Here is a 16,407-nt window from a genome sequence, read left to right on the forward strand (position 1 = left end):
GTTTTAGGAGCCAGAAGCCGCCATCATCCTCGGACCGCTGACCCATTTTCAGGATAGATATCCGCATCATCCTTGCCAATTCAGACATTCGTCAATGCCACCACGGCGCCCAACGGGCCACCGTCCTGCGCGCAATCATCCAGACGCGAAAACTCTGGAAGATCTATCATGTGTGGCACCTGCCGACCAGGCATGACACAACATAGCACCTGTCTGTCAGTCATGACTTGACATCTCAACCAAAGCTCCGTGCAAGACTTAGCCGCTCTACCTCCTGCCTCTGACTTCCAGCGCTGCTCCACAAACGATGCTCCCAAGAGAGTAACGATACTGAAGTACCGCCATCATCCGATCTGGATGACCAGATCTTAGGGTTTCCCCCAAAGCAACACGAGTGGGTCGACAGAGGTTACACGACGATGCCTTCATCAAGATAGCGACGCAAAACGCCTCGATCGCCCGCCATCGGCTCGGTTTTCATTGGCAACTCTGTCTCCCCAACTCACAGCCGAGACTAGATGCCGAATCTGGAGATCCGACCACCTAGTCTCAGGCCGACCATCTTCGGCGGAGGAGGTGGCCACCACCGCCACGCCCAGGGCCGCAGCCCCCGACATCCTCGAGTTGCCGGTCGATCCCAGGGACAGCAAGCCATTGATGGAACGGTACACGAGGTTGCGGCCCGCCGAAGCCCATCCGGGCCGAAATCGAGCGCCGTTGCTGGACCTGCTGTCGTACGCTGCCGCCTCCCCTCACACCCTGCCGTAGATCCGGCCATCACGGGCCGCCGCCGTTCTGACCGAAGCGCGGGGTGAGGAGGAACGCCGATGCCGCTGCAGCACACAGGCTTTGCCTGCGACGCCCCCGGTGGCGGCGGTTGCGGGAGGAGGTGCCGAAGTGAATGGGAGGAGGCAGCCGGCGGGGACGCTCCGGTGCGGCACCGCGGCGCCCCACGGGAGCGGGATAGGGTTAGGTGCTACACTATATAGTGTAGCGCCTAGTGTCTAGGCGTTGCACTAGTGGCTGCACTATTTGCTACTACAAGACGAAGCAGCTACTAGTGCATCGCCTAACGTCTATAGTGTAGCGCCTAGCTGTCAGGCATTGTACACTGACTTAGCAATTTTCAAGCAACCTAGGATGCGACGCTGGCCAGACGTGTAGCGCCTACCCTACCTGCATAGTGTAGTGTGATGTCTGGCCGTCGGGCGTTACACGAAAGGATCAGCGGAGCGAAAAAATTTCATCAACAGTTCAATTTGTGAATTGATTTCGATCACAGGTCATATTTGTTGTTTTTGCCCACAAAATTCGGCGTCCCTATTATTAGCTTTACCCTACTTGTCGATCGGCAACGGAAGCCGTACGTGACTGGGGGTAGGAGGCATGCAAATTAAACCAGAGGTGATGGATGGAACGAATGCACTGTCTTTCGCTCGACTCCAAAGCTATAGCACTCCAGCTCAAGCTCCTGCCTTGATAGTTCATCCACCGAAGCACCTAAGGAAAATTGACCACGTAGAAAACCTCAAAGAAATGGGACGGTGGTACGTAGCTGGTGGTACACGCTTGCCACTTCCTACATACATGTATTTATAAACTCAAGTACCTGTTCGAGCAAAAGCATTCCATCCTCACCTGGCCATACATCTTCCCCTCAAGAGCTCAACATCGATCAGCTAGCTGATCGGGGCATACTTGAAACTCTGACCATGGCGATTTCCTCCCGTCTTCCGGCTCCATGCTCTCTCCTCATGGCGACTCTCATGCTACTCATCGTCCAGGCACAAAGCATCACTAGGCACTACGATTTCAATGTACGTATATATGCACGTACGTCCGCATTCATCTATGTTCTACATGCATTTTCTCACATGGACGGGGATCGTCTTCATAACCTTGATCTCTGCAGGTGCAAATGGCGAACGTGACGAGGCTGTGCGCCAGCAAGAGCATCGTGACGGTGAACGGGGAGTACCCCGGCCCGACGCTGGTGGCGAGGGAGGGCGATCGCGTGCTCGTCCGCGTCACCAACCACGTAGCGCACAACATGACGCTGCACTGGCACGGCATCCGGCAGCTGCGGAGCGGCTGGGCCGACGGGCCGGCGTACGTCACGCAGTGCCCGATTCAGACGGGCCAGAGCTACGTCTACAACTTCACCGTCACCGGGCAGCGCGGCACACTCTGGTGGCACGCGCACATCTCCTGGCTACGCGCCACCGTCTACGGCGTCATCGTCATCCTTCCCAAGCTCGGCGTGCTTTACCCCTTCGTTGCGCCACACAAGGAAGTTCCAGTTCTCTTCGGTGAGTGGTGGAGGGCGGACACGGAGGCACTGGTCAGCCAGGCGCTCCGGACGGGCGGCGCCCCAAATATCTCAGACGCTTTCACCATCAATGGCCTCCCTGGGCCGCTATACAACTGCTCCGCTAAAGGTACATTGCGCTCACTCTGTGCTTCCATGCATCTTAATCTTCAAAGATTTATAAACTGTAAGACAATAAGTTTTGGGAACCAGCACAACCCTTTAGGGGTGGCTTATCTCATTATATATAATGGTTGTGTTACAATATGTACATAGGTACAGAAGTTATACATAGTCTAACACCCTCCCTCAATCTTAGCCACTTTCTAAAGAACCGAGAAGGGTAAGATTGCGCCTACAAGCCTCAAACTGTGGCAGTGGTAAAGGCTTAGTGAAGATATCTGCAAGTTGATCCTTAGACGAGATAAACTTGATCTGAAGTTGCTTCTGTGATACACGTTCCCGTACAAAGTGATAGTCAACTTCAATGTGTTCGTTCGGGCATGAAATACTGGATTTGCAGAAAGGTATGTAGCACCGATATTATCACGCCAAATAATAGGAGGCTGTGGTTGAGACAAACCCAACTCCTGAAGCAAAGACTGCACCCAAATAATCTCTACAGTAGCATTAGCCACAGCCTTGTACTCAGCTTCAGTACTGCTACGTGACACAGTAGCCTGTTTCCGAGCACTCCAGGCGATCAAATTAGAGCCAAAGAATACTGCATAACCCCCCGTGGATCGCCTGTCATCTGGGCTACCAGCCCAATCTGCATCAGAGAAGGCCGAAAGGACCCGAGAGGAAGTCGGCCGAATATACATACCAAAAGTCAGGGTGAACTGAACATAATGCGTTTAACAGCAGCCCAATGAGTATCTCTGGGAGCCTGAAGATACTGACAAACCCTGTTAACAGCATAAGAGATATCTGGTCTCGTGATCGTCAAGTACTGAAGTCCACCAACAATGCTTCTGTACTCTGTGGCATCCGCAGGAGACAAAAGCTCACCATCAACAGCTGTTATCTTGTCGGTAGACGACATGGGTGTGGTGGTCGCTTTGCACTTCAGCATGCCGGCTTTTTGTAACAACTCCAAGGAGTACTTCTTCTGCGTAAGGACAAGACCAGTAGCACGAGAAGTGACCTCAACTCCAAGAAAGTAGTGAAGCTTCCCAAGATCTTTGACCGCAAAATCAGCACCAAGAGAGCAGACAAGAACATCAGCAGCATACTGAGAAGAGCTGACAAGGATAATATCATCGACATATACCAAAAGATACATAGTGACTTCTGGCTTCTGTAGAAGAAATAATGAAGTGTCAGCAGTGGACGGCACAAACCCATGAGCACGAAGGGCAGAGGCAAGGCGGGCATGCCAGGCACGAGGAGCTTGCTTCAAACCATATAGTGCTTTGGAAAGACGACAGATATAGTCAGGACGATCAGGATCAGAGAAACCAGGCGGCTGTTTCATATAAACCTCTTCCTCCAAAAATCCATGTAGAAAAGCATTCTGCACATCAAGTTGACAAAGGGACCAACCACGAGAAACAGCAATGGAGAGAAGAAGCCGAATAGTGGTAGGCTTGACGACAGGACTGAAGGTGTCCTCATAGTCAAGACCATGACGCTGCCGAAAACCGCGAGCAACAAGTCGCGCTTTGTAACGCTCAATAGATCCATCCGAATGCTTCTTCACTTTGAATACCCATTTTGAGTCAATAACATTTACCCGTGGTGGTGGAGGAACGAGAGTCCATGTCTTGTTACGAAGAAGAGCATGAAACTCCTGCTCCATAGCCTCTCGCCAATGTGGAATGCGCAGGGCAGCCTGATATGAGCGAGGCTCAGAAGATGGATCCGCAACAGCAGCAGCCAAACAAGCAGCCAACCAAGCAACCGTACCATCCGTGCGTTCCTTAGGTTTGAAAATGCCACTGCGACTGCGTGTATGTGGTCGAGACACAGGAACCACCGAGGTCGACGGAGCAGCCTGCAACGGGCTGGAGGACGGCGACGTTGACGAGTCAGCCGGTGACGAGGAGCCAGGCACGGTAGCCTCGGACTCAGTCGGCGAAGAAGGCCGGCCCACCGGCGAAACCGGCAGAGCAGACGAAGCAGCTGGCGACTCCGGCATCCCAGACCGGGCCGATGGCGAGCTCGGCATAGTGGGCCGTGGCGCGGCTCGGGTCCTCACATTATTATCACGTGTGAGTTTAGGAACTGAAAGAAGATTGCGGGTCACAGATGGAACGCGAAGAACATTGCGAAGCTGAAGACTCCTATTGGCATGTCTAGTGAGAAGAGATGCTTGACCAATATGAAAGATGTGCATACCTGCTCCATTGGCGGTGTGGATCTTGTCGGAGCCATGATAGGGTTCACGAGTGTGAAGCTTCCCCATCTCGCTGGTCAGATGCTCTGTCGCCCCAGAGTCCATGTACCAGTGTGGATCGATGGAGTAGGACTGAGTGTGTCCCTGGTGCTTCTGCGGTGCGGGACGATCAGCCATGGCGACCTGACGGGCATTGTTGCGTGTATCTTTGCCGTCATTGCCAAGACCAAGGAAGCTTCGCTGGAAGCGCTTATGACACTTGGAGGCCCAGTGCCCATCGCGGCCACAAAGCTGACACACACGTGGACCGCCAGCCCCCGGTAAGGTCGCAGTAGGTGGGGGGGCCGAGGCGGGCGACGGTGGCAGCCCCAAGGGAGACCGTGGTGATGAAGAAGAGCGGCCACCCTTGGTAGAGACGTTGGCCGAGAGAGAGCCAGTGCCCCTGGTGCGGCGAGTCTCGACCCGTTGCTCAGTGAGAAGAAGCCGAGAGAAAACCTCGTGTGCCAACATGGGTGTCGAGTTACCTCGCTCATTGATGATCTCGACTAAGGCATCATACTCCTCATCAAGACCATTGACAATAAACGAGTTGAACTCGGAGTCGGTGAGGGGCTGTCCAATGGAGGCCAATGTGTCGGCAAGGCCCTTGACCTTGTTGTAGAACTCAGTGGCCGTGGAGTCAAGCTTCTGACACTCTCCAAGCTGACGACGGAGTGCAGAGACACGAGCCTGGGACTGCGCTGCAAAGGTGCGCTCAAGGATGGTCCAGGCCTCATGAGACGTCTTCGCGAAGACAACAAGGCCGGCAACTGCCGGCAAGAGCGACCCCTAGATGGAGGAGAGGTTCGCCTGGTCCTGCCCCGTCCAGACGCGATGGGCCGGATTGTAGACCGGACCGTGCACGCTGTCTACCGGCGCGGGTGGGCAGGGAAGCGATCCATCGACGTAGCCTAGCAGGTAGTGACTCCCCAAGAGCGGGAGAACCTGCGCACGCCAGAAGATGTAGTTGTCTGCGGAGAGCTTGATGGTGATGAGATGACCGAAGTGAAACGGCGGCGGCGAAGACGATCCCATTGAGGAGGCTGCCTGGGGTGCAAACACCATGGAGGCAGCCGGAGGCACCGAAGCCGATGCGGGAGGAGGCGGGACCGCAGCCAGGGCGGGCGCCGCAAAGCTCGCGGCCGGTGCGGACGCCACAAGGCCCACGGCCGGGGCGGACGCCGCCAACCCCGCCAGCGGGGCGGTGTGATCCGCTCGCGGCAGGAGCGGCGGGACGACGCCTGCGGAATACGCAGCGGACGGCGGCGCCGCGGTGTGGACCACGAGGTCACGCCCGAGCGAGGGCGCCGGCGGCGTGGAGAAGACGGAGCCGATGCTCCTTGTCCCGATCGGAGCCGGAACGGAGACGGCATCGAGCGGGAGGTTGAGCAGAGCCGCAAGAGAGGCCGGGAGGAAGCCCGCAGCAGTGGAACTGGTGGTGGCGGCGCTCGACATGGCGGCGGCGCGATCGGTGGCGCGGCGGCGGCGGTGAAGGCGGCGGCGGCTGCGGCGGCGGTGCGGGTATTAGGGTTTAGAAGCGGAAGCGATCGTAACCTAGCGTGATACCATGTAAGACAATAAGTTTTGGGAACCAGCACAACCCTCTAAGGGTGGCTTATCTCATTATATATAATGGTTGTGTTACAATACGTACATAGGTACAGAAGTTATACATAGTCTAACATAAACCTAGTGACCAGTATGCTTACCGTGCGCCCATGCCACTTTGCAGACACGTTCAAGCTGAAGGTGGAACCTGGGAAAACATACCTACTGCGCCTCATCAACGCTGCTCTCAACGACGAGCTATTCTTCTCCGTCGCCAACCACACACTCACCATCGTCGAGGTCGACGCAGTTTACGTCAAACCATTCACTGTCAAGACCCTGATAATCTCTCCGGGCCAGACCACCAACGTGCTCAGGCTAACTTCTACATGTCCGCCGCGCCATACTCCGTCATCAGGCCTGGCACGTTCGACAGCACCACGGTCGCCGGCATACTCGAGTACCACAACTCTCGCTCCGCCTCCGAGTCAAGCTTCGACAAGGACCTGCCACTCTTCAGGCCGACTATGCCGAGGTTCAACGACACGGGCCTGGTCACCAACTTCACCTCCAAGCTCCGGAGCCTTGCCACACCGCAGTACCCGGCCGCCGTGCCACAGTCGGTGGACAAGCGGTTCTTCTTCACGGTCGGGCTGGGCACACGCCCTTGCCCCGTGAATGCGACGTGCCAGGGGCCTACCAACACCACGCAGTTTGCGGCGGCCATCAACAACATCTCCCTGGTGCTTCCTTCGACAGCGCTCCTATAGTCGCACTTCACAGGCATGTCTCGAGGTGTCTACGGGTCAAACTTTCCAATCATGCCTCTCTCACGGTTCAACTACACTGGGGTATCGCCGAACAACATGAACGTGGCCACCGGGACGAAGCTGCTCGTGCTGCCATTCAACGCGATGGTGGAGCTGGTGATGCAGGACACGAGCATCCTTGGCATCGAGAGCCACCCTCTGCACCTGCACGGCTTCAACTTCTTCGTTGTCGGGCAAGGCTTTGGCAACTACGACCCTGTGAATGATCCGACGAGGTTTAACCTCGTCGACCCCGTCGAGCGGAACACCGTTGGAGTGCCGGCTGGTGGGTGGGTGGCCATACGTTTTCTCGCCGACAACCCAGGTAGGCCGAGTTGCATATACTATATATTCATGAAATTGAATGTTTAGCCCTTGCTCATACGTGCGATATGCATGTATCCGCAGGTGTATGGTTCATGCATTGCCATTTGGAGGTGCACACAACTTGGGGACTACGAATGGCATGGTTGGTGCTAGACGGGAACCTGCCGAACCAGAAGCTACTCCCCCCGCCATCCGATCTTCCCAAATGCTAGTCACAGAGGATCAAAGTTGTTGATTTTTCCTCATTTACCGGTTTGCTAACTAGCAATTGTTTTCTCCTTCAGAAGATTTTTAGTGTATTTAATCAGTGTGTTGGTCTTGTAATTTTCTTGTGATTTCTAAATATTTTATTAATACTTTGTAGCAACAATGTTTTGACTCTTCTCGAATAAACAATGACTTCAATAGAATGTCCAAATCTTTAAGCCATTTTTTGTTGGTATTTCACTAGTTTGTTGTTAAAAATAAATGTTCATTAGTTTCAGTGAAACTATCTTTAGAGGTACAAATAGCATGATTGGCTAAACTTACTTGAGCTAAAATAAACTTCAATTCTTATCTTCACATGCTCGATGAATATAGAGTGCTACAAGTATTTGTTTTGAACCATTTGTTCCACATTTTGAACTATTTAGCATTTATATTAGGAAATTTCCATTTCCCAGTGAAATTGGATGTGATTTATCACATGACGGATACTTCCCGATTTATTTCCATCAACACCTTAGTCAAAGTAATACATGGCAATCTTTGGGAGATAGCGCGAGTGGAGATCACGCTTTTTAGGGTGGCATGGAGAGCCTAACACATTGGAGGAGGGGACGGTGTGCAGATGAGAACATGCCATGTGTGATTTGCACATGACGTTGAATGTGTGCATGATGCTTTATTTGTGGTTGATGCAATTTACTTGATTTTCTTAAGAATGTGTACATGATTACTTTTAAAACTAATGTTGTTCATCCAAGTGTGGGTTGTTAAATGGCAGAATAAGGAAACAAATTAAAGTCTATATATGGTGATTTTGTGTTTACAGTGGCAGTTGTTGCTTGCGGTAGTAGTGATTTCCCGGGGCATCCTCAGCAGTTTTTGAGGGGTATCAGACACTGAAATTGTCAAAGCACTTGCATTGCGAGAGGCTCTCTTCTTGGTAGAGGATCATGACAAGCCAATACTTTCAAATTGCTAATGAGATTATGGCTATAGGATCACATTTTGATGATATTGCTTTCCGCCTCATCTTCGATGACATTTGGGCCATGTAGGTGCACATTTGGGCCATGTAGGTGCAGAGGACCTCGGCCCCCTGCCGGCGGGAGGGATCTCGTTCTCATTCTTGTTAGGTTCAGTGTCTTGGTTGGGGCTGTGTGGCGGCAACGACGTCCCTCGGCAGGAATAATGTCTCCCACATTCTATCCCGTCCTGATCGTGTGTCTAGGCTTCATTGGAGAGTGTGATAGCCTGGCTTAATAGGGATGATAGACTACTCTTATCAATAAGGAATTCCTTCTTTTCCGGAAGCCCATTCGGACAGAACTCCAAAGTTAACTGTGATCAGTTTGGAGTAATTTCAGGATGGGTGACCGACCAGAAAGTTGCTCCCGGGTGCGCACGAGTGAGGAAAAAGTGCGCAGAAAAGACTAGTAGTGATCTGTGGAGCCAGTCTAGATCCCGCCAGGAGTAACGACCACCGGCGGATGTGTCCGGGGCATTACAAGTTGGTATCAGAGCTGACCCTCGCGGTTACACGGATGTTTGCGGACAGATGCACGGTCATGTTGTCCATGACGTTTGTGACCCGTCGTGGCACACGACATGACACATGTACCGGACTGAATGCACAGACGTATGTGCCAAGAGGAAACGTTCCTGTGGCCCGACAAGGGTGTCGGTTTCTCTGAGTGGGGGTGTATGTGATAGTCTGGCTTAACAGAGATGATAGACTACTCATATCAATAAGGAATTCCTTCTTTTTCGGAAGCCCATTCGGACAGAAGTCCAAAGTTAAGCGTGCTCAGCTTGGAGTAATTTCAGAACGGGTGACCGACCGGGAAGTTGCTCCCGGGTGCGCGAGTGAGGACAAAATGCGCAGAAAAAACTAGTATTGATCTGTGGGGCCAGTCTAGATCCCGCCAGGAGTAGCGACCACCGACAGGTGTGTCCGAAGCGTTATAGAGGGCGTGTAAAGGTGTGTCTTCGTCGGATCTCGTGGGATTCGGTCGATGTTGGTTTTCGGTGAATCTGTTTCTATTTGGTCTTCGTTCATCTTCATTTGTATGTTTATTGGTTCGATCTTTTCGATCTACGACTTTTTTCATCAACGATGGTTGCTTCTCTAATGCGTTGGTGGCCTTAGCATGCGATTTCTTGACTGTCTATTATAACTAGATTTGTCCGACTTTAAAAAAGGAGAGGCGATGACGGTGGCACGCCTTCAACTTGCACGTGTGTTTGTAATCGTTGCTAGGTGGTCCACGGAACTGGCTGTAATTTTTATTAGTTTTGATGTCATTTGTACTGTCAATTGTCATAATTAAGAATAAATGGATTAAAAGTTTCTCGAAAAAATATTTCTGAACAAAGCTCACACACTTGCCCGTTCATCACTTCGAAATAATTTCGGCCTGTTTGTTTGGCTGATTGATCCAATTGAGGCCTGACTTTCGTAGTAGATGAAAACATCTCTTTTCACTGAATGTGCGTCGCCGAAAATTCTAAAATAAATTTAAAATAATATGAATATTAAGATTTTGAACCCTGGTGGACTAAGGATAGCACTATCCTCTTAACCATCCAACACAAGTTTGGTTTGTCCCAAATACTTTTGTTATGTGATCAACAAATGGGTTCATAATTTTCTGAAGAAAAAAAACATCATTCAACGGTATCAGCCGTCCTGCTCCCGCCACACACACCCATATCACACATGCCGCTCCTCCACCTCTCGCTTCCGCCGCACCGTCTCCTCGTCGGCCGCCGGCGACTATTCGCCCCGCCGACGCCTCCTCCCTCTCGTATCTCGATAAGGTTTCCCTCGCAAGCTCCCAGGCCATACATCCATCCTCCGATGTGATTTTGGTAGCAGCAGCCGCCGCCGCCGCCTCTTCGGCTGATCTGTTCTGTTATTGGACAGGGCGGCAGCGTTGATATCGTCAGCCGCGGAGGACGGAAGCGATCTCCCCTTCCCTCCAGAGCGCGCTCCCCACCACCGCGAGCTCGCCGCGGCCGCTGCCTCTGTCGAGCGCGCCTGCCGCCTCTGCGTAGACGTGAGTTGACCTCATCCCCTCCTCTAGGTTTCAGATTGGGCGCCGGGGTAGTTGCCATTCGGTGGCATAGCAGTGATTTACCACTGTAAAGTAGCTCTCTTGATGTAAAGTTCGATGACAACAAAGTTGAGAAAAAAATTAGGAAGGATCAACTAATTTGCATATTATTCTCTGAAGTCAATTCCTGCGGTGTTGCAATTTGTTTTGCAAAAAATGAGTGAAAAGCTCCGTGGAACACCAAAATGTCAGTCCTTGCAACTGTATGATAAAGCACGAGACATATTGTGTGAAGAGGTTTATTTCTGGGGTAAAGTTTTGCAAGACAGAACATTAAGCATCCAATGCGTAATGCAGTATGCTAGACACAGAGAAAATCAAGTCATTTCATGTACTCGGTAGCTTTAGTAAAATCATCAAAATGATTTACCTATTCTAAAACACAGTTGTGTATTGTGGTCGCCATGTGAGTGTGATCATAAAAGGTACACAATCTCATTTGGAAAAATTTAACCATACAGAGTAGAACAACAATAATACACTTCATTTTTTTTCGAGGAACCGGCAGGAGCACTGCCTTTTCATTTGGACGAAGAAGAAGGTTTATGTACAGATGTGTCATGTTTTTTAAGGGAACTTGGTGGAAACCATAAGACAGGAACAGACTGACTATTACTCCCTCTGTAAAGAAAAATAAGAGCGTTTAGATCACTAAACTAGTGATCTAAACGATCTTATAGTATTTCTTTACGGAGGGAGTACCTTATAACCAATATCTTCCGTGGCATGGGTGCGCCCAAAAGCCATGTCGCGTTGGAGAGCTAGAGCAGCAACCTCAAAATGGGTGAGGCGGGTTCCGCTGAAGATGCGATGGTTGTGTTTCTTCCATATGTTCCACAACGTGTATAAGAGAATACCACTCTGGTGTCGCTTGACCTCCTTCAGGCCATTGGGGATCATCTCGTCCCACCAATGTGAGACTGCCATGGTGAATAGAAGTGTTGGGTCCGCCGCCATATCCATATTCTCTCCCGTCCAATCTTTAATGTGGCTCCAGACCGCTGTCAAGAAGGGGCAGTTCTTGCAGAGGTGCATGGCCATTTCCGGCTCCCCCAGACATAGTTGGCATTGTGGATCATACGGCCATCAAATGCTTCATATTATGCACCGTTTATTTCTGAAGTATTGACATCACTCAGTTTAGTATGTCTAAATTCTTCCCAAATTCCAACATATATACCTGAAAATAAGTATAAACTATGGGATAGTTAGGAAATGAGAGGTACATGCATTCACGGAAGCCAGAATTATTTCTTGTGTATCTCTTCGTTTAGGTTCAAATTGGCAAAGACCCATTTTGGTCTAGCCAGTTTTATTGCGGTTACTGAGAAGAGCATAAGTAAAAAACAGAAGCCCCAAAGGTTTCAGCAGCAATAAACTGCACTAAACCCAAACGTTGACTTTGTGAGTGCTCAGTGCATCATTTAATGGTGATGTAATAAATTCAAATGCCTAGCATGTCATCGATTACCTAGCTGATGACCTGAGCTACATTTTGCTGGTTAATTTGTATGCTTTGACAGGTGAAGAGATCACTTCTTTCAGGTGGAAGGAAGATTCTTGAAAAGAATGACCAAAGTCCTGTGACAATTGCAGATTTTGGAGTTCAGGCCCTTATCAGCTTCGGTAATTCATAGCATAATTCCTTAGTTCAGCTTACCATATGCACTTTGTGCCTTCATCTGATGCCACATTTACCCTGGTGCTACTGGAAGAGCTCCAGCAACTGTTTCCATCAATACCTCTGGTGGCAGAAGAGGACTCAACATTTCTGAAGTCATCTAATCCTGATGATAACAGTGGTAATGTACTCATTGAGTCAATTTCAAGTGCTGTCACAGACAAAGTGAAAAATAGTGGTTCACCTTTAACTCATGATGATGTGTTGAGAGCTATTGATAGAGGAGGCAAGGATGCTGTCTCCTTTGATTCAAATCCTGCTACTTATTGGGTAAACTGCCAAGGTTTCATTAATCGCATATCAGGATCTGTAGAAGTTCGTTCCACTGAGTTATCATGATGCTGCGGTTTTGAAGGTACTTGATCCAATTGATGGCACTAAAGGTTTCTTGAAAGGAGATGATGCTCTGTATGTGGTACAGCTCTCTGTTTATTTGTTTCTTTTTGCTTGAATGAACGGCAGAAGCTCTTCCTAATTATTTTATGGGAGGGAAAGATTATGTACAGGGGGCTAAAAGACAAACAGCTAGGTGCCAAAACTATTTAATCTGTACAGGAGCTTGCAGAAACAGCATTAGGCTGGCTGAGCTAAGTAGGTAGCTAGCAGTCTATCATTGCTCCATCCCATTGTTCATTGTCCTCATGAACTTCGCGTGCATTCTATCTTGGACTTAAGGGTTGATTCTGCAAGATTCTACTACTCCTCTACTTGCATACATTCTACCAGCTATGCATAACTAACCCAATGGAGTCATTCGACACCTTTCTTTTGAAAATTGTACCTTTCTCTTGTCACAAAGCTGACAGGGAAACCAAGTTGTAAGAGTCCACAATATTCATGATGTCACAGCCTAGCCAGCTGAGTACTGTATTCCGCACAAATTTAGCAACAAGGAGCATAACAGGCATAGTTGGAACACCGTTTTCTGTGATGTGTCAGTGCGGGGCAAGATTGTTCCTGAAGGCCATCCTCTCTTGGTGGGGTGGTTCTGTGTTCATTATAAGGCTTATCACTGGGTATTGCTGACCGCATCCTGTTTCTGGGCATTATGTGTGTCGGACACTATTTTCTCAAACACACATTAAAATGTGTATTGTACTAGAAAATGTCGTGATGATGCATATTGGACTATTTATATGTGTAGCTTGTCTCTGGGCCTCCATCATGTGTTCCCTGTAGCATAAGCGATCCAGATGCATGTATCAAAAGCCACAATCAACATTATGAGATTCATAGCACGTTGATGTTTGTAGCTTGATGATTTTCCACATGGTTCCTCACTGAAACAAACCATATTTAACATTGTAACATCGTCATTTTATTTACCGGCGTAAAGTTTTCTTGCAGTTTTTTTTAATGAAGCACTGTCCTTTTGAATTTGCAAACTTTGATAATACCAAGTTTGACAAAATAGGATGTCTGAATACTTAGTTTGGCAAATTAGGGTTTGTAAATACCATTTTTGTTCGCTCACCTATGGTAGCTGTTCAGCCTGAATTTTGCAGGTCCATGCTTTCTAAAATTCTAAGTGCTATCTGGGCAATAGATCATGGTCACTACATTTTCGTATTCTTTTTATTCTGATATGAAGCTATTCTTGCTTTGTCTTAAGGTCGGTTTGGCTCTTGTGGTGAACGGAAAGGTAGCAGTAGGAGTGATGGGATGTCCAAATTGGACCACGGCAAACAAGAAAGAAGAAAATCTTGATCCCTGTCCTGGCAATGGCATCCTTATGGTGTCTCATGTAGGCTGTGGTACTTGGTCTAGGCACTTGTCTCCTGAGATTGGCCAGCTCACCACAGCACAGGATGTTTGGAAGAGATGTTTTGTTGATGCATGTTCAGTTGTGCACATGGCACGCTTCTGCATTCCGGATAGCCAAACTTGGAACATGATACCATTATCCCTCCTCTTTGACTCAACGACGGACGAATCTGATACTCGAGATGAGAATAAAATTCTTCTCCGATATGCTTGCTGTGGCAGGTTTGTTGCATTTTCTGTTTATTACCACTATACTAGAAAAGTATGTTAGGTTGATAGTGACTATCTTAGACTAATCATCGGTGAGTGATAATGCTCTTGCTGATGTTTTGTAGCTTGTGCAAATATATAATGGTAGCATCTGGGAGAGCCTCAGTTTTTTTCAGTCGAGCCCGGGTGAACACTCAAATCAAGGTGTCCGCTTGCTTGAAATTCCAATGGTTCCAACTTGCGGAATATGTTTACACATACGCTGACCTTTTCTACTCCCACTGTTTGCATAGGCTTGGGATCATGCTGTTGGGATGATTTGTGTGCAGGAAGCTGGCGGTCAGGTATATACACACCTCTGTCTGTTAAGCCAGAACTCAGTCAAATGTACATTTGTTCTATCGATTCACCGGCATTAGTATTATAACCTTTTTTTTTTGAAACTGGCAGATCAGTGACTGGAGTGGGAAACCGTTGGATCTTGCAGCTGACCTAACAGGGCGCAGAATTCTCTACCCTTCAGGCGGTGTTCTTGTGACAAACGGTGCTGTGCACGACAAACTCGTCGAACTGATATCAGCAAACCACGAATAGATGCAATGTTTCACAGCTTCAAACAGGAGCACAATTTTGTTTTGTCTGTAACATTTTACCGTGTGGACCAACAATCTGTATCGGGTCTCGCATTCAGAGAGGGGAAAAAAACGCATCCTTGTTCAGAATATTTTACATGAATCAAACAGCACAGTTCCCTTTGACTAATGAGCACCTGAATGAACTTGTCAAGCAACGTCACCCAGAAGCTATAGGCGTGATGAAATGCGGTACCGTGCTCGATGTTCCCTCGAGTCGGCATCTAAATCGCCTTCAGGATTCTACAGTCCTTGGCCTTCAGAGTCTCTGAACCTGTTGGATAACCCTCAGAAGCTTGCATTGCATGGTCGTACGACGTCCACGCAGGCACGCACCCCTGAGCCGTAGGCCTCATTCAGGCGAAGCTTGCAGCATGGAGAAGCGAAATCTCGGACCAATCTGACATCGCTGCACCTTGCAACATGTTTGGCCACCAATTCAAGCCCAAGAAAAAGACACCCCCAAAGCTCGCAGGATAACGACCTGCAGCGATCGTTCGTAATGCAAAATCGGCACCTTCCAAGCATAACCGATTTTGCAAAATCGGCACCTTCCAAGCCCAGCAAATCCCCGTCACGTACACCAGGGCGAGCTTTACTGCTGCAGCCAGCACGACGGTCTGGACACTGATCCGTTGGCCTCTCCGGTGACACGTACCTCCGCCCGCCGCGGGTTCAGTAAACCGAGATGACCCGACATTATATCTTCTTGCTGTAGCCCATGCTGACTTTGATGGGCGTAATATAAGAAAGGCTACTGATCAGATGTTTTTGCCTGCACGAAGTCGCGATTGCCGTACGCGTCTTCAGAATAGCTCTGCTGCGTAAGCAAGCTAGCTTAGCTATCAGGGTGAAATTAAGTTGTCGAAGGCATCAAGAGGGTTAACTGGATACTGAAATGCTGCCTGTCGCTTGCTGCAGGAACCGCCCATGCTTGCCAAGAGTCAGCCATTCCGGCAAACCCCGGCTGATTGACCACCGGAAATGACATGACTTGGATGTACAAGTGGTTGGACTCCAGATACCGTGAAAGTGTATGGAACGAGCCAATGCCCTTCTTGCCCAAGAGATCAAGTGCCAAATGCTCTCAAGTGTATGTGCTGGTGAACTACTATTTGCGCTGGCGTCCGAGATCGAGCATTGTCGGCGCAAGTTTCGCGTATTGAGCTACGCAACTGAAATCTTGGTATCTCACTTGACACCATATAAAAACATCAAGGAAATTGTTGTTTTGCTGCTTAACAACAAGCTGTGCGTATTGGCCACTAAGCATGAGCTCTTTTTGCTCCAAAAAAGAGAGCGCTCCCTCCGATTTCATTATCAAAACCAATGTCTTTGGTGTACATAAAAAGCTTACAGGAAATTAATGTATAAAGACACAAATGGAAGAAAACTCTCTCCGAGTGCATGAGCATGAGCTAGCGTCGG

General features: G+C 49.3%; 1 protein-coding gene and 1 pseudogene across 2 annotated transcripts; both read left to right on the top strand.

The window, feature by feature from the left end:
- Positions 1 to 1,712: 1,712 nt before the first annotated feature.
- LOC123185134 (laccase-4-like) lies at positions 1,713 to 7,581 on the top strand (annotated as a pseudogene).
- Positions 7,582 to 10,241: 2,660 nt separating this feature from the next.
- LOC123188274 (putative PAP-specific phosphatase, mitochondrial) lies at positions 10,242 to 15,109 on the top strand. Of its 2 annotated transcripts, none has more exons than XM_044600323.1 (9): positions 10,242 to 10,396; positions 10,503 to 10,635; positions 12,216 to 12,318; positions 12,408 to 12,643; positions 12,729 to 12,788; positions 13,986 to 14,359; positions 14,473 to 14,551; positions 14,641 to 14,691; positions 14,798 to 15,109. In XM_044600323.1, exons 1-9 carry the CDS (start codon positions 10,296 to 10,298, stop codon positions 14,939 to 14,941), a joined length of 1,281 nt encoding a protein of 426 aa, XP_044456258.1. In that variant the 5' UTR covers positions 10,242 to 10,295; the 3' UTR covers positions 14,942 to 15,109. The 2 variants fall into 2 exon arrangements, with proteins under 2 accessions (XP_044456258.1, XP_044456259.1); XM_044600324.1 differs by having other exon boundaries at positions 12,238 to 12,318.
- Positions 15,110 to 16,407: the final 1,298 nt, after the last annotated feature.

This window comes from Triticum aestivum, chromosome 2A (assembly GCF_018294505.1).
Source record: "Triticum aestivum cultivar Chinese Spring chromosome 2A, IWGSC CS RefSeq v2.1, whole genome shotgun sequence".
Classification (NCBI taxonomy): Eukaryota; Viridiplantae; Streptophyta; class Magnoliopsida; order Poales; family Poaceae; genus Triticum; species Triticum aestivum.